The sequence below is a fragment of the Myotis nattereri genome (assembly GCF_964212035.1).
Source record: "Myotis nattereri genome assembly, chromosome: 10".
Lineage (NCBI taxonomy): Eukaryota > Metazoa > Chordata > Mammalia > Chiroptera > Vespertilionidae > Myotis > Myotis nattereri.
The window spans coordinates 61,810,701-61,825,514 of NC_138085.1; the positions used below are offsets into that span (position 1 = coordinate 61,810,701).

General features: G+C 42.0%; 1 protein-coding gene and 1 pseudogene across 2 annotated transcripts in view; both read left to right on the forward strand.

Moving 5' to 3' along the window:
- LOC308525747 (ferritin light chain-like) overlaps window positions 1-14,814 on the forward strand; it is a 1,112,779-nt pseudogene that overhangs the window by 796,380 nt on the left and 301,585 nt on the right. The window lies entirely within an intron of this gene.
- Window positions 1-14,814, forward strand: part of THADA (THADA armadillo repeat containing) — a 304,865-nt gene that overhangs the window by 198,504 nt on the left and 91,547 nt on the right. The window contains exon 30 of the mRNA XM_081101482.1: window positions 11,764-11,879. Within this exon, the coding sequence (XP_080957608.1) occupies window positions 11,764-11,879 (116 nt within the window). The remainder of the gene's footprint in view (window positions 1-11,763; window positions 11,880-14,814) is intronic.

Sequence of the window (14,814 nt, forward strand, 5' to 3'; positions counted from 1 at the left end):
GGCATCCCCCATCCTCAGCAGCACTTCGGAAGACAGTTACCAATATGGGCTGTAGAGGCTTTTGCTTCTTAAGACATGGTTTATTCCACAAATCCCAGCCATCCAGTAGACTTCTATAATTCCATATAAAATGGATGCAGCAGATGTTCCTGGACCTCACTGCTGGAGGTGTTGAATGGCAAATGAACAAACAAACGGGGGGACGGAGGAGTGGGGGGACCCACCGGGGGGGGGGGGGGACCCACCCAAATCCCCTTCCTGGAGCTTAGAGGAATCATTCTTTTTCCTTCCTCCATGAGAAAATATAAACTGTTGCTTTATAAACAGTTGTCACTTTTTGACTTATAAAGATTCACAGTCTTTTCCTTTTGTTTACTTTGATGACCTTTGAAATAAGCTGCAACCCAGAGTCAAAAAAAATTTCCATGTTCATTTTTCAGAAAGAGGACTCTGTTGCCACAATGTGCTGTCAGCCTCTGACTCCGAGGCTGGCTGCAGCCCAGGCCCAGGTTTGCAGGCCCTTTTCCCCAAACCCCTCACTGGGCAGCTCCAAGTAATGTGGGTTACTGGCCTGAAGGCCAAACAGTTTTCTGTCGGTCAGACTCTTCTATAAAGCAGATTTTATGGCAACTCTAAAATCCGGAAAACACAAATTAATATATTAACTTTGCATTTCCTTTGGCTTTGCTTGCTGAAGAGACAACACTAATGATTTTCCTGCAGCTCTCAAAAATGCTGCTACCCGCTTCCCCTGTGGCCAACCTTCTCTACCCTCAGTGGGCCTCTCCTCTGACATGCTCTCCAAACCTCATTGGGTACCAGTCTGAAAAGTCAAAGGAAGAGGCCAGGAGAAGCCTTGGAAGTCCTAACTTCCTCTTGGGGGCGTTGAAAAGTTCCTTTTCTTTGATTTTATCTCTTAGTGAAAAATAACACATAGCCACCTGTCCCAATAATTTGTATGTGAATTTTAATACTGAGTATGGAGTTAGGGAATACATGATAAAAAGAACATTACTTAGCTTCTATTGTTTCTGATTCCCAAAATAATGCATTCTTCCTTTGTGGTGATAAGGCAGTCTGTATATTCGATTGTCGTGGTGGTTGCACAAATCCATGCATGGGGTAAAATTGTGCGCGCACGCGCGCACACACACCCCCACACACACATGTGAATACATGTAAAAAATGGCAAAATTGAATAGGGTAGGTAGCCTAGTTAATAGTAATATGCCTATGTCAATTTTCTGATTTTGATATAGTACTGCAGTTACTACATAAGAAGTCACAATTGGGAAAAGATGATTGAAAGGTACAATGCTACTAGTTTTGCAACTTGTTATGAGATTATAATTATTTCTTTACAAAAGTTCTAAAAAAAGTAATGCATTTTTACTGTAAAACTTTCTAAATTATAGAAAAGTTCAACAAACTTTCACCCCTAAACATTAATTGAATTTTAATATTAATCAAAAATAAATATAAATTAAAAATAATAAAATTATTTCAAATTTGACCAATGGGAGCCCATTCCAAAAAAAAAAAAAAAATCACCAAGTAAAAAAATCCCACCCTCACTGTTAATAATTTGGTACCAATAAAAATGGGATCGTTGCCCTAACTGGTTTGGCTCAGTGGATAGAGCGTCAGCCTGCGGACTCAAGGGTCCCAGGTTCGATTCCGGTCAAGGGCATGTACCTTGGTTGCGGGCACATCCCCAGTAGGGAGTGTGCAGGAGGCAGCTGATGGGATGTTTCTCTCTCATCGATGTTTCCAACTCTCTATCCCTCTCCCTTCCTCTCTGTAAAAAATCAATAAAATATATATATATATAAAAAATGGGATCATACTATTTTTGCAGCTTGCTTTTTTTTACTTACCAGTGTAGAGATATTTTCATGTTAGTCTATATAAACCTACAACATTCTTGTTAATAGCTGTACAGATTGGCTCTCTGTGATGGGATACTTGTAGAAATATCCCGTAATTTTTTTCTATTGGTCCTGTATTGGTTGTTTCTGAATTTTCCTGTTAGAATCAGTGCTACTGAAGATCATCCTTGGGCATCTATTATCTTTGCCCATGCTCCTTTCTGTGAGACAGATGCCTAGAAGTGGGTATTGCACTGAAGAAAGTGCATGACTTCCAAGTTGCTACTTTGTCTAGCTCCGAGGGAGACCACTGTACAGGGAAAAAAAATTTTCTTATGTGTAACAAGATGGCCTTGCTGGTTATCCCCCCCACCCCCCAAAAAAGGTGACAATTTATGTTCCCACCAATGATGAATGAGAGTATTGTTTTCTTACCTAGTTATTAGATGGGGTCCTACCTACTAATTTTTAAGAAAAATTCTGTACAAATTAATGTTATTGTTTTTAAATTATTGTTTTAATTGCCCTTCCTTAAACATGAATGAAGTTAAACATGTCTTCATATGTTTATTGGCTATATTTGTATTTCATCTGTGAATTGCTTGTTTATATTCTTTGCTAAATATTTGCAGTTCCCAAAGTGTGTGCCAAAGCTCTGTGGGATATTTTAAATTTGGGAGAGAAACACAATGATGTTTACCATCTGTGAAATATTATGAGATCTACTAGCTCGAAGCTATTTACACTTATCAACATTAGCTTGCACTGCATTCCTTTAGAAGATGCTATATATCTTTGCAAAGTTGAGTATTTGATAGTTGCTGCTTTAAAAAGCAAGTACCATGAGAAAATCAATATGGAACAGGAATGAGGGTGGAGTCCAACAATCCCGAGGCTTGGGAAGTTATGAGTAGCCAACAGGCACACATATCCCATTAGTACGTATTTGTGGTTATTAAGGAATGAAATCAAAATATTTTTTCTTTCAACTTATGTGTATTATTTTTTCAAACAGTTCCTAAGTTGTTAGGGTATAAATACTTATTAGGTTGTTTGGACCTAACTACTTAATAAATGGAACTATTAGGTATTTCTTTTGGCCTAGAGGCACCATGAAAAGATTATTGAGGTGCTAAGGGTGCTATGAATGGTGAAAGTTTGTAAGTCCCTGCCATATTTTATTCAATTACTTTCATTTTTGTTATTAATTTGCAAGAGTTTTGTTCCTTAGGGGGATTAGCAAATATTTTACCCCTTTTTCCCTTTACTTTTGAAGATTCCTTGTAGTTTTTACTTTTTCAGTTTTTGTGTTGACAGACTTATAGAAAGCCCATTTTTACCTGAAGATTATAAAACATTTTCCTGTTTTCTTCTAGCATTTTTATAATGGGCTTTTTTTTTTTTTTTTTTTTTACATTTGATTATTTTCTCCATCTGGAATTTATTTCAATGCAAGACTTTGGGTAGGGATCTAACCATATTATTTCCCAAAGAACTAGTTGGTTTTTAAATACCATTTATTGAATAAATCAATCTTTTCACTACTGTTTAAATATCACTTTTATCACCTACTGTATTTCTAGCACATTTATTTCTGGCCCCGCTATTCTTTCTCTCTCTTCATAGTACTTACTGTTTTCTACCTTGAATTTTAGTTATATACATATCTTATACCCTGCACTAGATCACAAACTTTTTAATATTGACTTCATCTCTATGTCCTATAGCTGCATGCTTTCCTCTTTCCCTTCTTATCTTCTTCTCTAAATCTTTCTTAAAAGTTTTCTATAGAAAAATTTAAATATACACAAATGTAGATAGAATAATGTAATGAGTCCCATGTATCTTAACTATCACTCAGCTGCAATAATTGTTGATTCTTAACTAATTTTGTTTCATTCGTACTACAGTCAGCTTCTTTCTTTCTATATTGCTTTAAAGCTAACTATCTTGATTGAACAAATTATCTATTATTTTTCATTAATAAGTTATGCTACATTAAAGAATTTCTTATTGATCTAAATATTAACTTTAAGGAAATTCAATAGGTAAAGCTCCAGATATGTAGAAAAGATGAATTATCATATATAAGAAAGCTTCCCCTAAAGAACTTAAACAGATTTATTCTATAAATAAATAGTTTGTAATTTAAAAATTTTTATACGTAGCTTTTCAGAAATGTATCTGTGTTCTAAAGCAGTGGTCGCCAACCTTTTGGACCTCACGGACCACTGTTCTAAAGTTAGGAACTCTTTATTTAGAACAGGTATTAAATCATTGTTTTGTAAATTGTTAATTCTTTAAATGCACGTCTTTGTTTGTATGTTGGGTTAAGATTGACTACTTTTGACATCACTTTCTAAACCCAACATGTTGCTCAGGGCCCTTGATGCCTCTTCTGGGTGCCAGACTCCTAATTGAATTGTAAAATTTGGAGTACCAGGCCAGATATGACTCAGGCGAAACATATACTCACTCTCCTTTTAATGCTATGTATTTTCCCCAACCCTTTTGTGTGGAGAGAGTTTAGAGAGGTTTAGTACCACAGCTGCTGGTGTGAATATAGGTTCTGCTTCTACCACCGCTGGCAAGGTGGCATGGTAGAATTAGAAGTCAATAAATACTCTCTTTATTGAGCCCGTCTGTCTGACAGACAAAGCTACTTATCCTTGGGGTCCCGGGGCTAGAAAACTGGGACACAGTCCCTTCCTTCAAAGAGCTATACAGGGAAATTGTAGATTGATAGCCATGATGACAGGATTATACACACACACACACACACACACACACACACACTGGTATATGTAAATGAAGCTGAATAGGAAAAAAAGTTATTCTTAGGGTGGGGTTGGGGGCAACTGAAGAAAGCTGAGGAAGGTTTTATGGTGGGCCTTACAGCAGAAATGAAATATCAGTAGGCAGAGTTGGAGAGGATAGGGGAGAAATGGAAGGAACATCCTGCATAGAAAAGCATTTGTAAGTTGTCCAGAATGGGAAGTTGTCTGCCTCAGTGGCCACAGAATAGATACATGAAGAGGAGAAATTAAGGAGTAAAACAACTAGTAGAAAGGTGAGTTGAGCCTCTAGTGCCCAGCAAATTCTATAGGAGGTTGGAAACTATTGAAGGATTTTGAATTTGGGAGTAATATGAATGGGGCTTGGTTTTAAGATTTATCTGCAGCCATGTGTAAAATAAGTTTTAGAGGCAAATACCAGTCAGTTAACTTGTTTCCATCAGAGAGGTGTAAGGTCTTTGGGTTCCTGAACTAGAACTGTGGGAGTGTTAATAGAACGGAGGGAACGGATTTGAGACAACAAAGTAAATTTCCAGGCCCCTAGAGACTTTGTGTTTTTGTAGATGTTAGTCCTTAAAGATATTTGTGGCCTGTTTCCTGTGCTTCTTTTCCCCAGCCCAGAGTCAGCTAGGAAGTAATTATACTTTGTAGTTGGTGACCTTTTTCCCAGCACAGCAAAGTGTCACCTTTTGGGAACTTACCCAGACCTTTCTAAGGATGTGTTCTCATCTGATGAACAGGTTGAGGTTTGGGGAGTAACCACTTGAAATGCTTCCTGGCCTGCCCTCCAGCATGGGATCAGATTGGTGGGTACCTGTGGGTGGCACAGGCCCACTGAGCCCTTTCTCGTAGGGATGACCAAGGTGAGCAACTTAAGTGTCCCAGGGTCACGCCCCCAGTCCACACTGACCCTCCAAGGCTGGGAGCAGTGGGGCTGTTAATAAAAAAGGTTATGTTGAGCTTTCTGCACAGATGACCTAGGCAGGTACGTACACCCAGCCAGCACCATGCCCTGCACTGTGGAAGTAAGAGAAAAGAGGGGTGCTTCTGAGAAGCCTGTGGTCCTGTTGGAGATAAGATTGATATGCCTGAAGCAGAGAACAATTAAATACTAACCCACGTTTTAATAATTAGAAATGACAAATAAGTTAGAAAACTTCTCTCTCTTGCTTTCCCATCTACACACACACACACACACACACACACACACACACACACACACACAGTCTGCCTTTTAAATGATTTTTGCCGTATCCATTTCCATTTCCCGACAGTTATATGATTAGGCATGTTTCTGTGAATTAGAAAGTTTAGGTTCCTCCCTCAGCCATCCCCCTACTCACACCACTGCCCCCCTTCAGGCTGACTTAAAGCTATAAAATACTTCTGCCTGCCTGCGTTTAGTTCTGTTTGTATGAATTAAGTCGACAGGATAAATATTCACATTCCCAGCGACAGGCTGAAACAATGTTTGCCTGTTCTGCCCAGTGAGTCGAGAAAAAAAGCGGGCCTGACATCACCCTATACTGTACATTCCCGGCATAGATCATTTATTTAAGTCCCTGAAAAAATACAGATGTTTTACCAGCCGAAATAAAATCCTGTGTAAACACTGAGCTCGGAAAAATGTGGCTCTGACTTAGCTGTGGGGGTTGGAGCTAGGCAAAATGGCAGATGCAGAAATTTTATACTTGGCTGAATGTGATAGGGACAAAAGTGTTCGTCCCCAGTCTGCATGCTGCAAAAGAAGAATAGAATTTGTTTGTAAGAAAATACAGTTGCAAACGTGAATAGGTCTGTTGCTCTTCAGTGTTTGTGATTGTTAATGATTATGATGCATTCACCCACTTGTATCTGACCTCTGAAATGAGTGTCTTTTTTCTATTGGAGTTGTCCTTTTTCATGACCTGCCTACCCTGGTCCTGTTATTGCTGGAGCCTGCTGGTTCCTGGCGCTCAGGTGCTGTTGATTTTATAAGGGGGAAAACTGCCTGGAAGCCATGCTTGGTGAAGAGGAAAACCCATCTCAGCATCACATTCCCAAACAGCCATCTATCATCTTGATCTTGTCTAACACAGTCACTATTTTAGTCCAGCAGCACAAACCAGACATATTTTACTGGTGCAGTGCAAGTTTTTTCAGGGTCTGCCTCATGACTCTTCTCAGACCTGTGGTATTTATTCAAAGAGCATTACATTTGCTCTGTGGAGTCACTTTTAAGATTCAAAGCTGCCAGAATGGACCCCATGCTTTACACAGATGGTTGGAAACTCCCCTGAGTCTCCCTGTGTTTAGAGTGTGGATGGGGGTGGGCAGAGAGTAACTGCTTCCAGGTTCTCCAGACTTTCCTTAGATCCACAGTTTCATTTAGACACGCATCTCAGGGGCCAGAAATCTAGCCCCCTCCTTGTCAGGGCCTGGACGATCACCTCATCTCTCAGTAGTCCCAGCCTGTGATGGTCCCGGCATGTGATGGTCCCAGCTGATGGTCCGGAGCGTATGGTAATCCTGGTGATGCTGCTTGGTCTGCACTCAGTTGTTTGCTGTGTGCTTTTGGTCTCTTTCTGACTGAATCACAACTGTGTTAAGTCAACACCACTTTCTCCTGTTTCTTTTGCCGAAGACACCTCCAAATCCACTCCAAGCTTTTCTAAAGGGCCTCCCGTAGCTAGAGGTAAACAGCTGCCCTGCTTGTCCCAGTGTGATTGTTAATAGAGCTCCTCTCCACTTTCAGAAGACTTCCTGGTCTTCTGCCCTCCCTAGAGCAGTTATCACTGGACATTCCCAACCAAACTCATTAAATCCCCTCCCTCATTCCCCAAAAGGCTACATGTGCTCTTGTGATGCCTGCTGGGGTGGGCCTCCAGCACCAGCTGCCTGAGTTCAGAGTCTCTTTCCTGACCCTCAACTCCATGTCTAGAGCAGTTGCCAAGTCCTGCCTCTTCAGCCTCCAAAGTCTCTCAAATGTATCCTTTCCTCTTAGTTCCACTGCTGCTGTTGTTTAGATTGGCATGAGGTTGGGATGTCACAAATCCAGTCCTGTCTGTTTCAGACAAATAAGCGAATGAAGGGGGGTGGATAGAAACATGCAGCCCTCTTGATGCATCCTTTGTCTTCAAACTTTTGATGGAGATTTGGGTTCAGTAAATATTTCATTTCCTCTCGATTCTACATAAGTTGAGGGGGGTGGGGAGGAGAGCATGAGATAAGTGATAAACCTGGACACTCCATCCGAGCCACCATGCATGCTGGTCAGTAGGGGGACAGTGGGGACCCTGAGCACGCATTGCTTGTCAAAGGGGGCAGCTGCTGCTCCTCAGCCCAGGCCCAATGGCTCTGTGGGAGTGTGGCCCCAAGATGGCAGATGTTTTGATTTTTCAAAAGAAATTGGAAATCAGGATGAGTTTGATGTGAAATCTCCCAATTCATAAAGGAAAGTTTAAAAATACCGTGCAGATCAAATAAAACATCTGCAGCCATTTTTTTGTCCAAAGGCTCTTTCTTGGTTTTCAGCCTCTGGTTTCACCCCTCACCACCTTCTGACTGGACTATTGCAGTAGTGTTGGTCATGTTGCCCGTTAATCCAGCCTCTACACCACCCTGGCCTTTTGCCCCCCAAGTTAGCGATCTGATCACTTAAAAGCTATGAAGAACAGAACACACATTCTTGATGTTTCATTTAAGATCTGTCTCCAGCTCTGTCTCCTCCCACCTTCCACACACACCCTGGCTGTGCTTTCGTCACGCACAACTACTTGCTGTCCCCTGAGCAGTCCCAGGATTTTTAGTAAATAGCTTCTTTTTAGAACAGTTTTAGGTTTACAGAAAAACTGAGCAGGCCCTCCCAGTCCCCTCTCCCCAGTTTTCTCCTGCTATTAATATTTTGCATTAGAGGGTACGTTTGTTACAACTAACACACTGAGATCAACACATTATTACCATTAACTAAAGTCCATAGTTTACAGTAAGGCTTACTCTTTTTGTTGGGAATACCAATATTTTAAGACCCTTAAAAAATTTTTTTATAATTCCCGTTCCTCTGTTTGTATATTGTTCTCCCAATTCTGGCAAGATTTTTTTCAAGGCCAAATATGAATGTCCCTTTCTACAAAGCCTTCTCTAACTGTTTATTTCAGGAATGGGGGCTGGAAAGGAGGGAGCAGACAGAAAAAGGAAGAGAAGTAACTTTTTTTCCCAGGTGCCTAGTGTGTGCCAAGTACTATATATTCTTTTAAATCCCTCTATAATCCTATTATATCGATGTTATTATGGATGTTAACCTGTTTCCGTGAGTTGCCCAAAGCCCCACTAATAGTAACTAGGTTGACGCCCATGTCCACCTGGCTCCAAAGTGCGTGTTGCGCCCATTCCTTTTCCCTAGGGCTACATTCTTACCACTAATCTAGCCTCCTGCCTTCCCCACTAGATCAGAAATCCACTGGAGTGCGAGGTACTCAGCTCAGTGTCTCCACTCCCACGAAGCGGGGTGCGGGGGGATGGGGGGCAGACATACAGCACTCCCCCCAAACCAGGGGCTTGTGACCTAAAGGCAGAGCTAGTATAGGAAGAGGCAACAGATCCTGACATCAGTTCAGCGAATGGTTGTTGAACTCCTGCTGTGCCTGGACTTGGTGCAAGGTGAGGTGGGGAAGCGGAGGAAGTGGTGGCGGTGCTGCCGCGTGGCTGTGTCTCCCTGCCAGGCAGAGCCAGGAAGCTATTGATTCTCCGTGTATCCGGGACTAGAATGTGAGCTGCAGGGGAGCAGGGACTCTGTTCTCTGCTGTGACTCCCAGGACAGTCCCTAGTGGTGATAGCTCTTTAATAAATATCTGTGGCTGGAATGTTTGAATCCCATTGCAAATTGGGGACACGGAAAGTGACTACTCGACTGCTCGCAGCTCTCATGTGCGTTCAGTTAGTCATCAGCCTCAGTTCCGGCAGCGTAGGGTTCTCCACGTTTGGTGCAGGGCAGCTCTGTATTATAAGCAGTTTCCAAATTATGCCAGGCCTGGGCTCAACCACACTCCGAGTTCTCCGTTCCCAGTGAATGACCAGGATCACAATTGTTGTGTGGTGTGTACCCAAGGTGACAGAATTGATGGACCTGTTAGGCTGATTTTCATAAACCAGAGCTACCAAGCGTTTCAAAAACAGCCTTGTTTTTGCCAAGTAAGGTGAGCAAATATAGGACTAAGTTTAAACATCCATCAGGAGTTATTTTTGAAGCGATTGCTTCTAAATGAGAGGCATTTGAAAATCTCACAGCTTTCTTTACAAGTAAGTTCCACAGTCATGTATTTTGCTGGTGTCTGCTGATGAATTACGATCCTGTGACACCATGAAAAGCCTGGTGGTTGGGTCTGTGCAGCTGCGGAGAAAAGTAAAGTGAGGCCCAGGGACACTGCCAAGTCTTTCCGGCTGGTGGGATTCAGGCGGAGGAAGGTATTTTTCATTCTGGCAGTCACCACAGAAGAACAGAAGCCCCAGCCAGACCCATTTCTCCAGACTTCAGGACGGGTGGTTTGGGTCCCTGTGGGGGTGTGGTGAAGTAGTGATATTCGATCTGTTGCTTCTGAAATAACAGGTCCATTATTAGAGAAAGCGTTTTCAGTTTCCATTAGGACATGTGTGCATTCTCCTGTCCAGTTACTTCTGTTTAGAAAAAAAATAGTGGTTACATAAATTTTTTAAAAGATTATTTATTGATTTTTAGAGAGAGAGGAAAGGAGAAGGAGAGAGAGAAACATTGATGTGAGAGGGGATATCAATTGGCTGCCTCCTGCATGCTCCCTACCGGGGATCGAACCAGCAATCTCCTGGTGCATAGAATGACACCCAGCCAACCGAGTCACACGGGCCAGGGCACATACAGTAAATTCATCACAATTTATTTTTTTCTTTAAACGAACGGTGGTCAGTATATATTTGTTGTTGGTAATTACAGATGTCTGACCCCAGAAAACGTGCCAACTCCGACTTGTGTAGGGTCCAATGACTCTAGGTCTCTTTTATCTTGGCCCCTTGCTCTTCTCTACTCCATTCCAGCTGTAACTCTCAATTATGCCCCTCACTGACATGAGAGAAAAAGAAAAACTTGAATCTTATTGCTGAGAAAGAATCATCTGCAGCTCTGGTGAAGGATACAGTAGGGAAAGAAAACAAACTGAGTTTTAAAATAGCCTTTCAAAGTTCTTCATGTGCTTATCTGCACTTGCTTTGCTCACCCACCTCCTCCTTGATTAAGATAAGGGCGACTGAAGGATTTCTCTGACATGCGTCTTTCTCCTTGGCACTGGGTAAGGTCAGAGGATCCCATCTATGCCCTTGTCCGCTTTCTTTCTCTTCTGCAGGTTTGTACTCCTCACAAAGGTCTCGTTGATGTCATATCGGAGTGTGAATCCATGACACACGTAGGTGGGCATGCACACTTGCACGTGCCCTGTATCTTGTGTCTGCTGGAACTGTGGCCTTTGTCCTAAATATAGACATCCAGAGATAGAACAGGATATGTCCTTCTCTGCTTAATTCTAATACATAATGTCATGTAAGAGTGAGAAAGTGGGGTGTGTCTGCCTTGCTGCCTCCACTCCTGACATCTCAGCAAAGACCTGCTAAAAAATCTGAATAGTTTACAGACGTCGCTGTGGAGTGTTTGCAAAGGCAAGCGTCCTTGTGGCCTGTTTCTTTAGCCAAGCCTGTTCTGATAAACCCAGACATGTAAACCAGTTAGATTCTCAGACTTAGGCTTTAAGAGGTACATTTTTTGTGAGTGACTGCTAACATAGAGAAAGATGTTTGCATTTCTTTGCTAAAACCAACTTACAGGTTGTTTGTAACTAGTAAGCTCTCGTATCAAATGATTGTCTGCTTACCTTTCTTTGGAATCATGTATGGAACCCAAAGCACAGGTACGTGGGTTACTTGCCACTTGCTACATCCTCCAAAACCAACAAGCCTTTTGCAAAGAGACCGGAGCCACATTCTGCAGGTGTCTGTTTTCTTTGAGGGGAATATTTGGAGGAAACCTAAAAGGGAGGAACTTGCATTTAGAAAAAATATATTTTCACAGCAGATATTGCTTTTTCTCTCCTTTGGTTTAGGTTTTTCATTTGTTACAAGCCTTCTCGGACTCCAAACACAGAATGAATGCGCACTTTCAGCAGGAGCTGGCTGATGTTGCTGTTTGTACCACAGCCAAGCTCTGGCTGGCCAAGAGGTATGTTACAACCCCTGGTGAGCAAGGAGTTATCAGGGGTTAGGAATACATTGGAGAATTGCTGTTTCTAGTTGTGGGAGTTTTAAACGTCATTGGCATGAGTTTTCTAAACTTATTAGAGTATTTATCTTTTTAGAACTTTGGGTTGTGGTGAAGAAAGAAAAATATTTTCTTGACAATTTTCCTAAAGCTGCTGTGTGGCTGGGGGGCATGTAATATGGCTTTTTATCTCTCCACCAATCAGCTTATTTTTATTAATACCTGCTATGTGCCCAACCCTGTGTTAGATACATTTTGTTCTTCCTCCTGGCCATTGTTAGTTTATTCTAGAAAGTTCACACTTTTCTGTGTAAAAAACATAGTGAAAGAATACAGTGGGGCCTTGACTTACGAGTTTAATTCCTTCCGAGACCGAGCTGGTTAAGGAGCTCGTTAGGGAGCTCGTTAACTCAAATTACTCTGTGAACTCAATGCAAAAAATCGGCCAAGAGACAGCTGGTATCTCAAAAAACTCGTTAGTCGGGACACTCGTAAGTCAAGACCCCACTGTATCTCATTTACTTAATAGGAAATCCTCTCTGTAACACTGTGTTCAAATCACTGTCGGACAGTGATGTTGTGAGGACCCCGGTGTGTCCTCTGTAAGTTCCAGCAGAGGCAGCCTAGTGGAGGACCACATGCTACCACATCCCATGCTGCGTATGTTGTGTTTGATTAAGAGTCAATATGTTGGTTGCCTAAAATAGCAGCCTCTTTTTAAATTTTTTTAAAAATATGCTTTTGTTCACTTTTCTTGGGCTTCCCACCTTATATGGCAAAGCAAGTGATGGGTAGTATGAGGCCTGCAATTCAGTGTAATTCAACAAAGTACTGTTGAGCACAGACTACACACTAACCTTTGTGTTAGGAGAGGTAGGGATGCAGATATAGAAGAACTAGTCCTGGCTTTAAGGAGCTCACATCCACGAGATGAAAAAGATGTGTAAATAATTTCCATCCCATATGGTAAGTATGATAACAAATGTATGTAGTAGGTACAGAAATAGCCCAGAGGAGGGGCAGGGGAGATCCAGCATTGCACCCTTCAAGAGATGAGAGGAATTTTGCTAAGTGGCCAGGGCAGGGAGGGGCATTCTAGGCTCAGGTAATGTCTTAGGCAAAGACATGGCAGTATAAAGTGGCATGGTGAGTGTAGAGAACTCTTCTGGTTTAAGTATAAGGTACATGTGGCAGAAAACGAAGCTGACGAGCCCTGGCCAGGGTGACTCAGTTGGTTGAAGTGTTGTCTCATACACCAAAAGGTTGTGGGTTCAAGTCCCAAGTCAGGGCACATACCCAGGTTGTAGGTGTAATTCCTAGTTGGGGTAACCAGTCGATGTTTCTCTGTCACATTGATGTTTCTCCCCCTCTCCCTTTCTCTCTCTCTAAAATCAATAAAAAACATATCCTTAAAAAACAAAAAAGAAAGGAAAGGTAGCTGAAGAAATACTTGAACCACACATTAAAAAATTCTAAAGGAAACGTTTAGTGAAAGGGAGCCAGTGAAGGATTTCTCCATGTGTGGATGTGAGTCTCCATGTTTTCCTAAGCACCTGTAGCTTTGGACAGGGATATTCATGGGAAAATTTTTTAGTGTCTGAAATGCCAATAAAGTGATGGTTAATCTCTCATTTTTAGCCCAATTTTTTTCTCTCTCTCTTTTATTTAAAGAGTAGGAGTTAATGGCCCTAGCTGGTTTGGCTCAGTGGATAGAGCATTGGCCTGCCGACTCCATTCCGGTCAAAGGCACATGCCCAGGTTGCGGGCTTAATCCCCAGTAGGGGGCGTGCAGGAGGCAGCCAATCAATGATTCTCTCTCATCATCGATGTTTCTATCTCTCTCTCCCTCTTCCTTCCTCTCTCTGAAATCAATAAAAGCATATTTTAAAAAAGAGTAGGAGCTGATGTACCATAAACCACTTCCATGAGCCTAGTATCATTTCACTTCTGTGTGGCTTCTAGACAACTTCCCCCCAGGTGCTTTTTTCAGAACAAGGAACTGTTTTATGTTTGTTTGTTGTTGTTTTTTTATTGCTTAAAGTAATACAAAGGGTATTACATATGTGTCCATTCCTCCCCCCCCCCCCCGCCCTAGACAGTCCCCTAGCCTCCCCTACCCCCCAGTGTCTTATGTCTATTGGTTATGCTTATATGCATGCATACAAGTCCTTTGGTTGATCTCTTACCCCCTTACCTCCTGTCCCCAACCCTCCCCGGCCTTCCCGCTGCAATTTGACAATCTGTTTGAGGCAGCTCTGCCTCTGTATCTATTATTGTTCAAAAGTTTATAATGGTCTCTATTATCCATGAATGAGTGAGATCATGTGGTATTTCTCCTTCATTGACTGGCTTATTTCACTTAGCATAATGCTCTCCAGTTCCATCCATGACGTTGCAAATGGTAAGAGTTCCTTCCTTTTTAGAGCAGCATAGTATTCCATCGTGTAGATGTACCACAGTTTTCTAATCCATTCATCTACTGATGGGCACTTAGGCTGTTTCCAGATCTTAGCTATGGTGAATTGTGCTGCTATGAACATAGGGGTGCATATATCCTTTCTGATTGGTGTTTCTGGTTTCTTGGGATATATTCCTAGAAGAGGGGTCACAGGGTCAAATGGGAGTTCCATTTTCAGTTTTTTGAGGAAACTCCATACTGTCTTCCATAGTGGCTGCACCAGTCTGCATTCCCACCAGCAGTGCACAAGTGCAGAACAAGGAACTGTTGATTACATTTGTGCTCTTCTATGTTTACCAATTCATAGGCCAGACCCTCTCGCTATTATTTCTAGGTTATCAGGAAGTCAGGGCTCTCCAGAAACCGTGCAATTGAAACCCCTGCTTCCAGCTTGACTGGCCCAAGACAATACTGACTCTCCTGTTTGCTGAGGAAGGA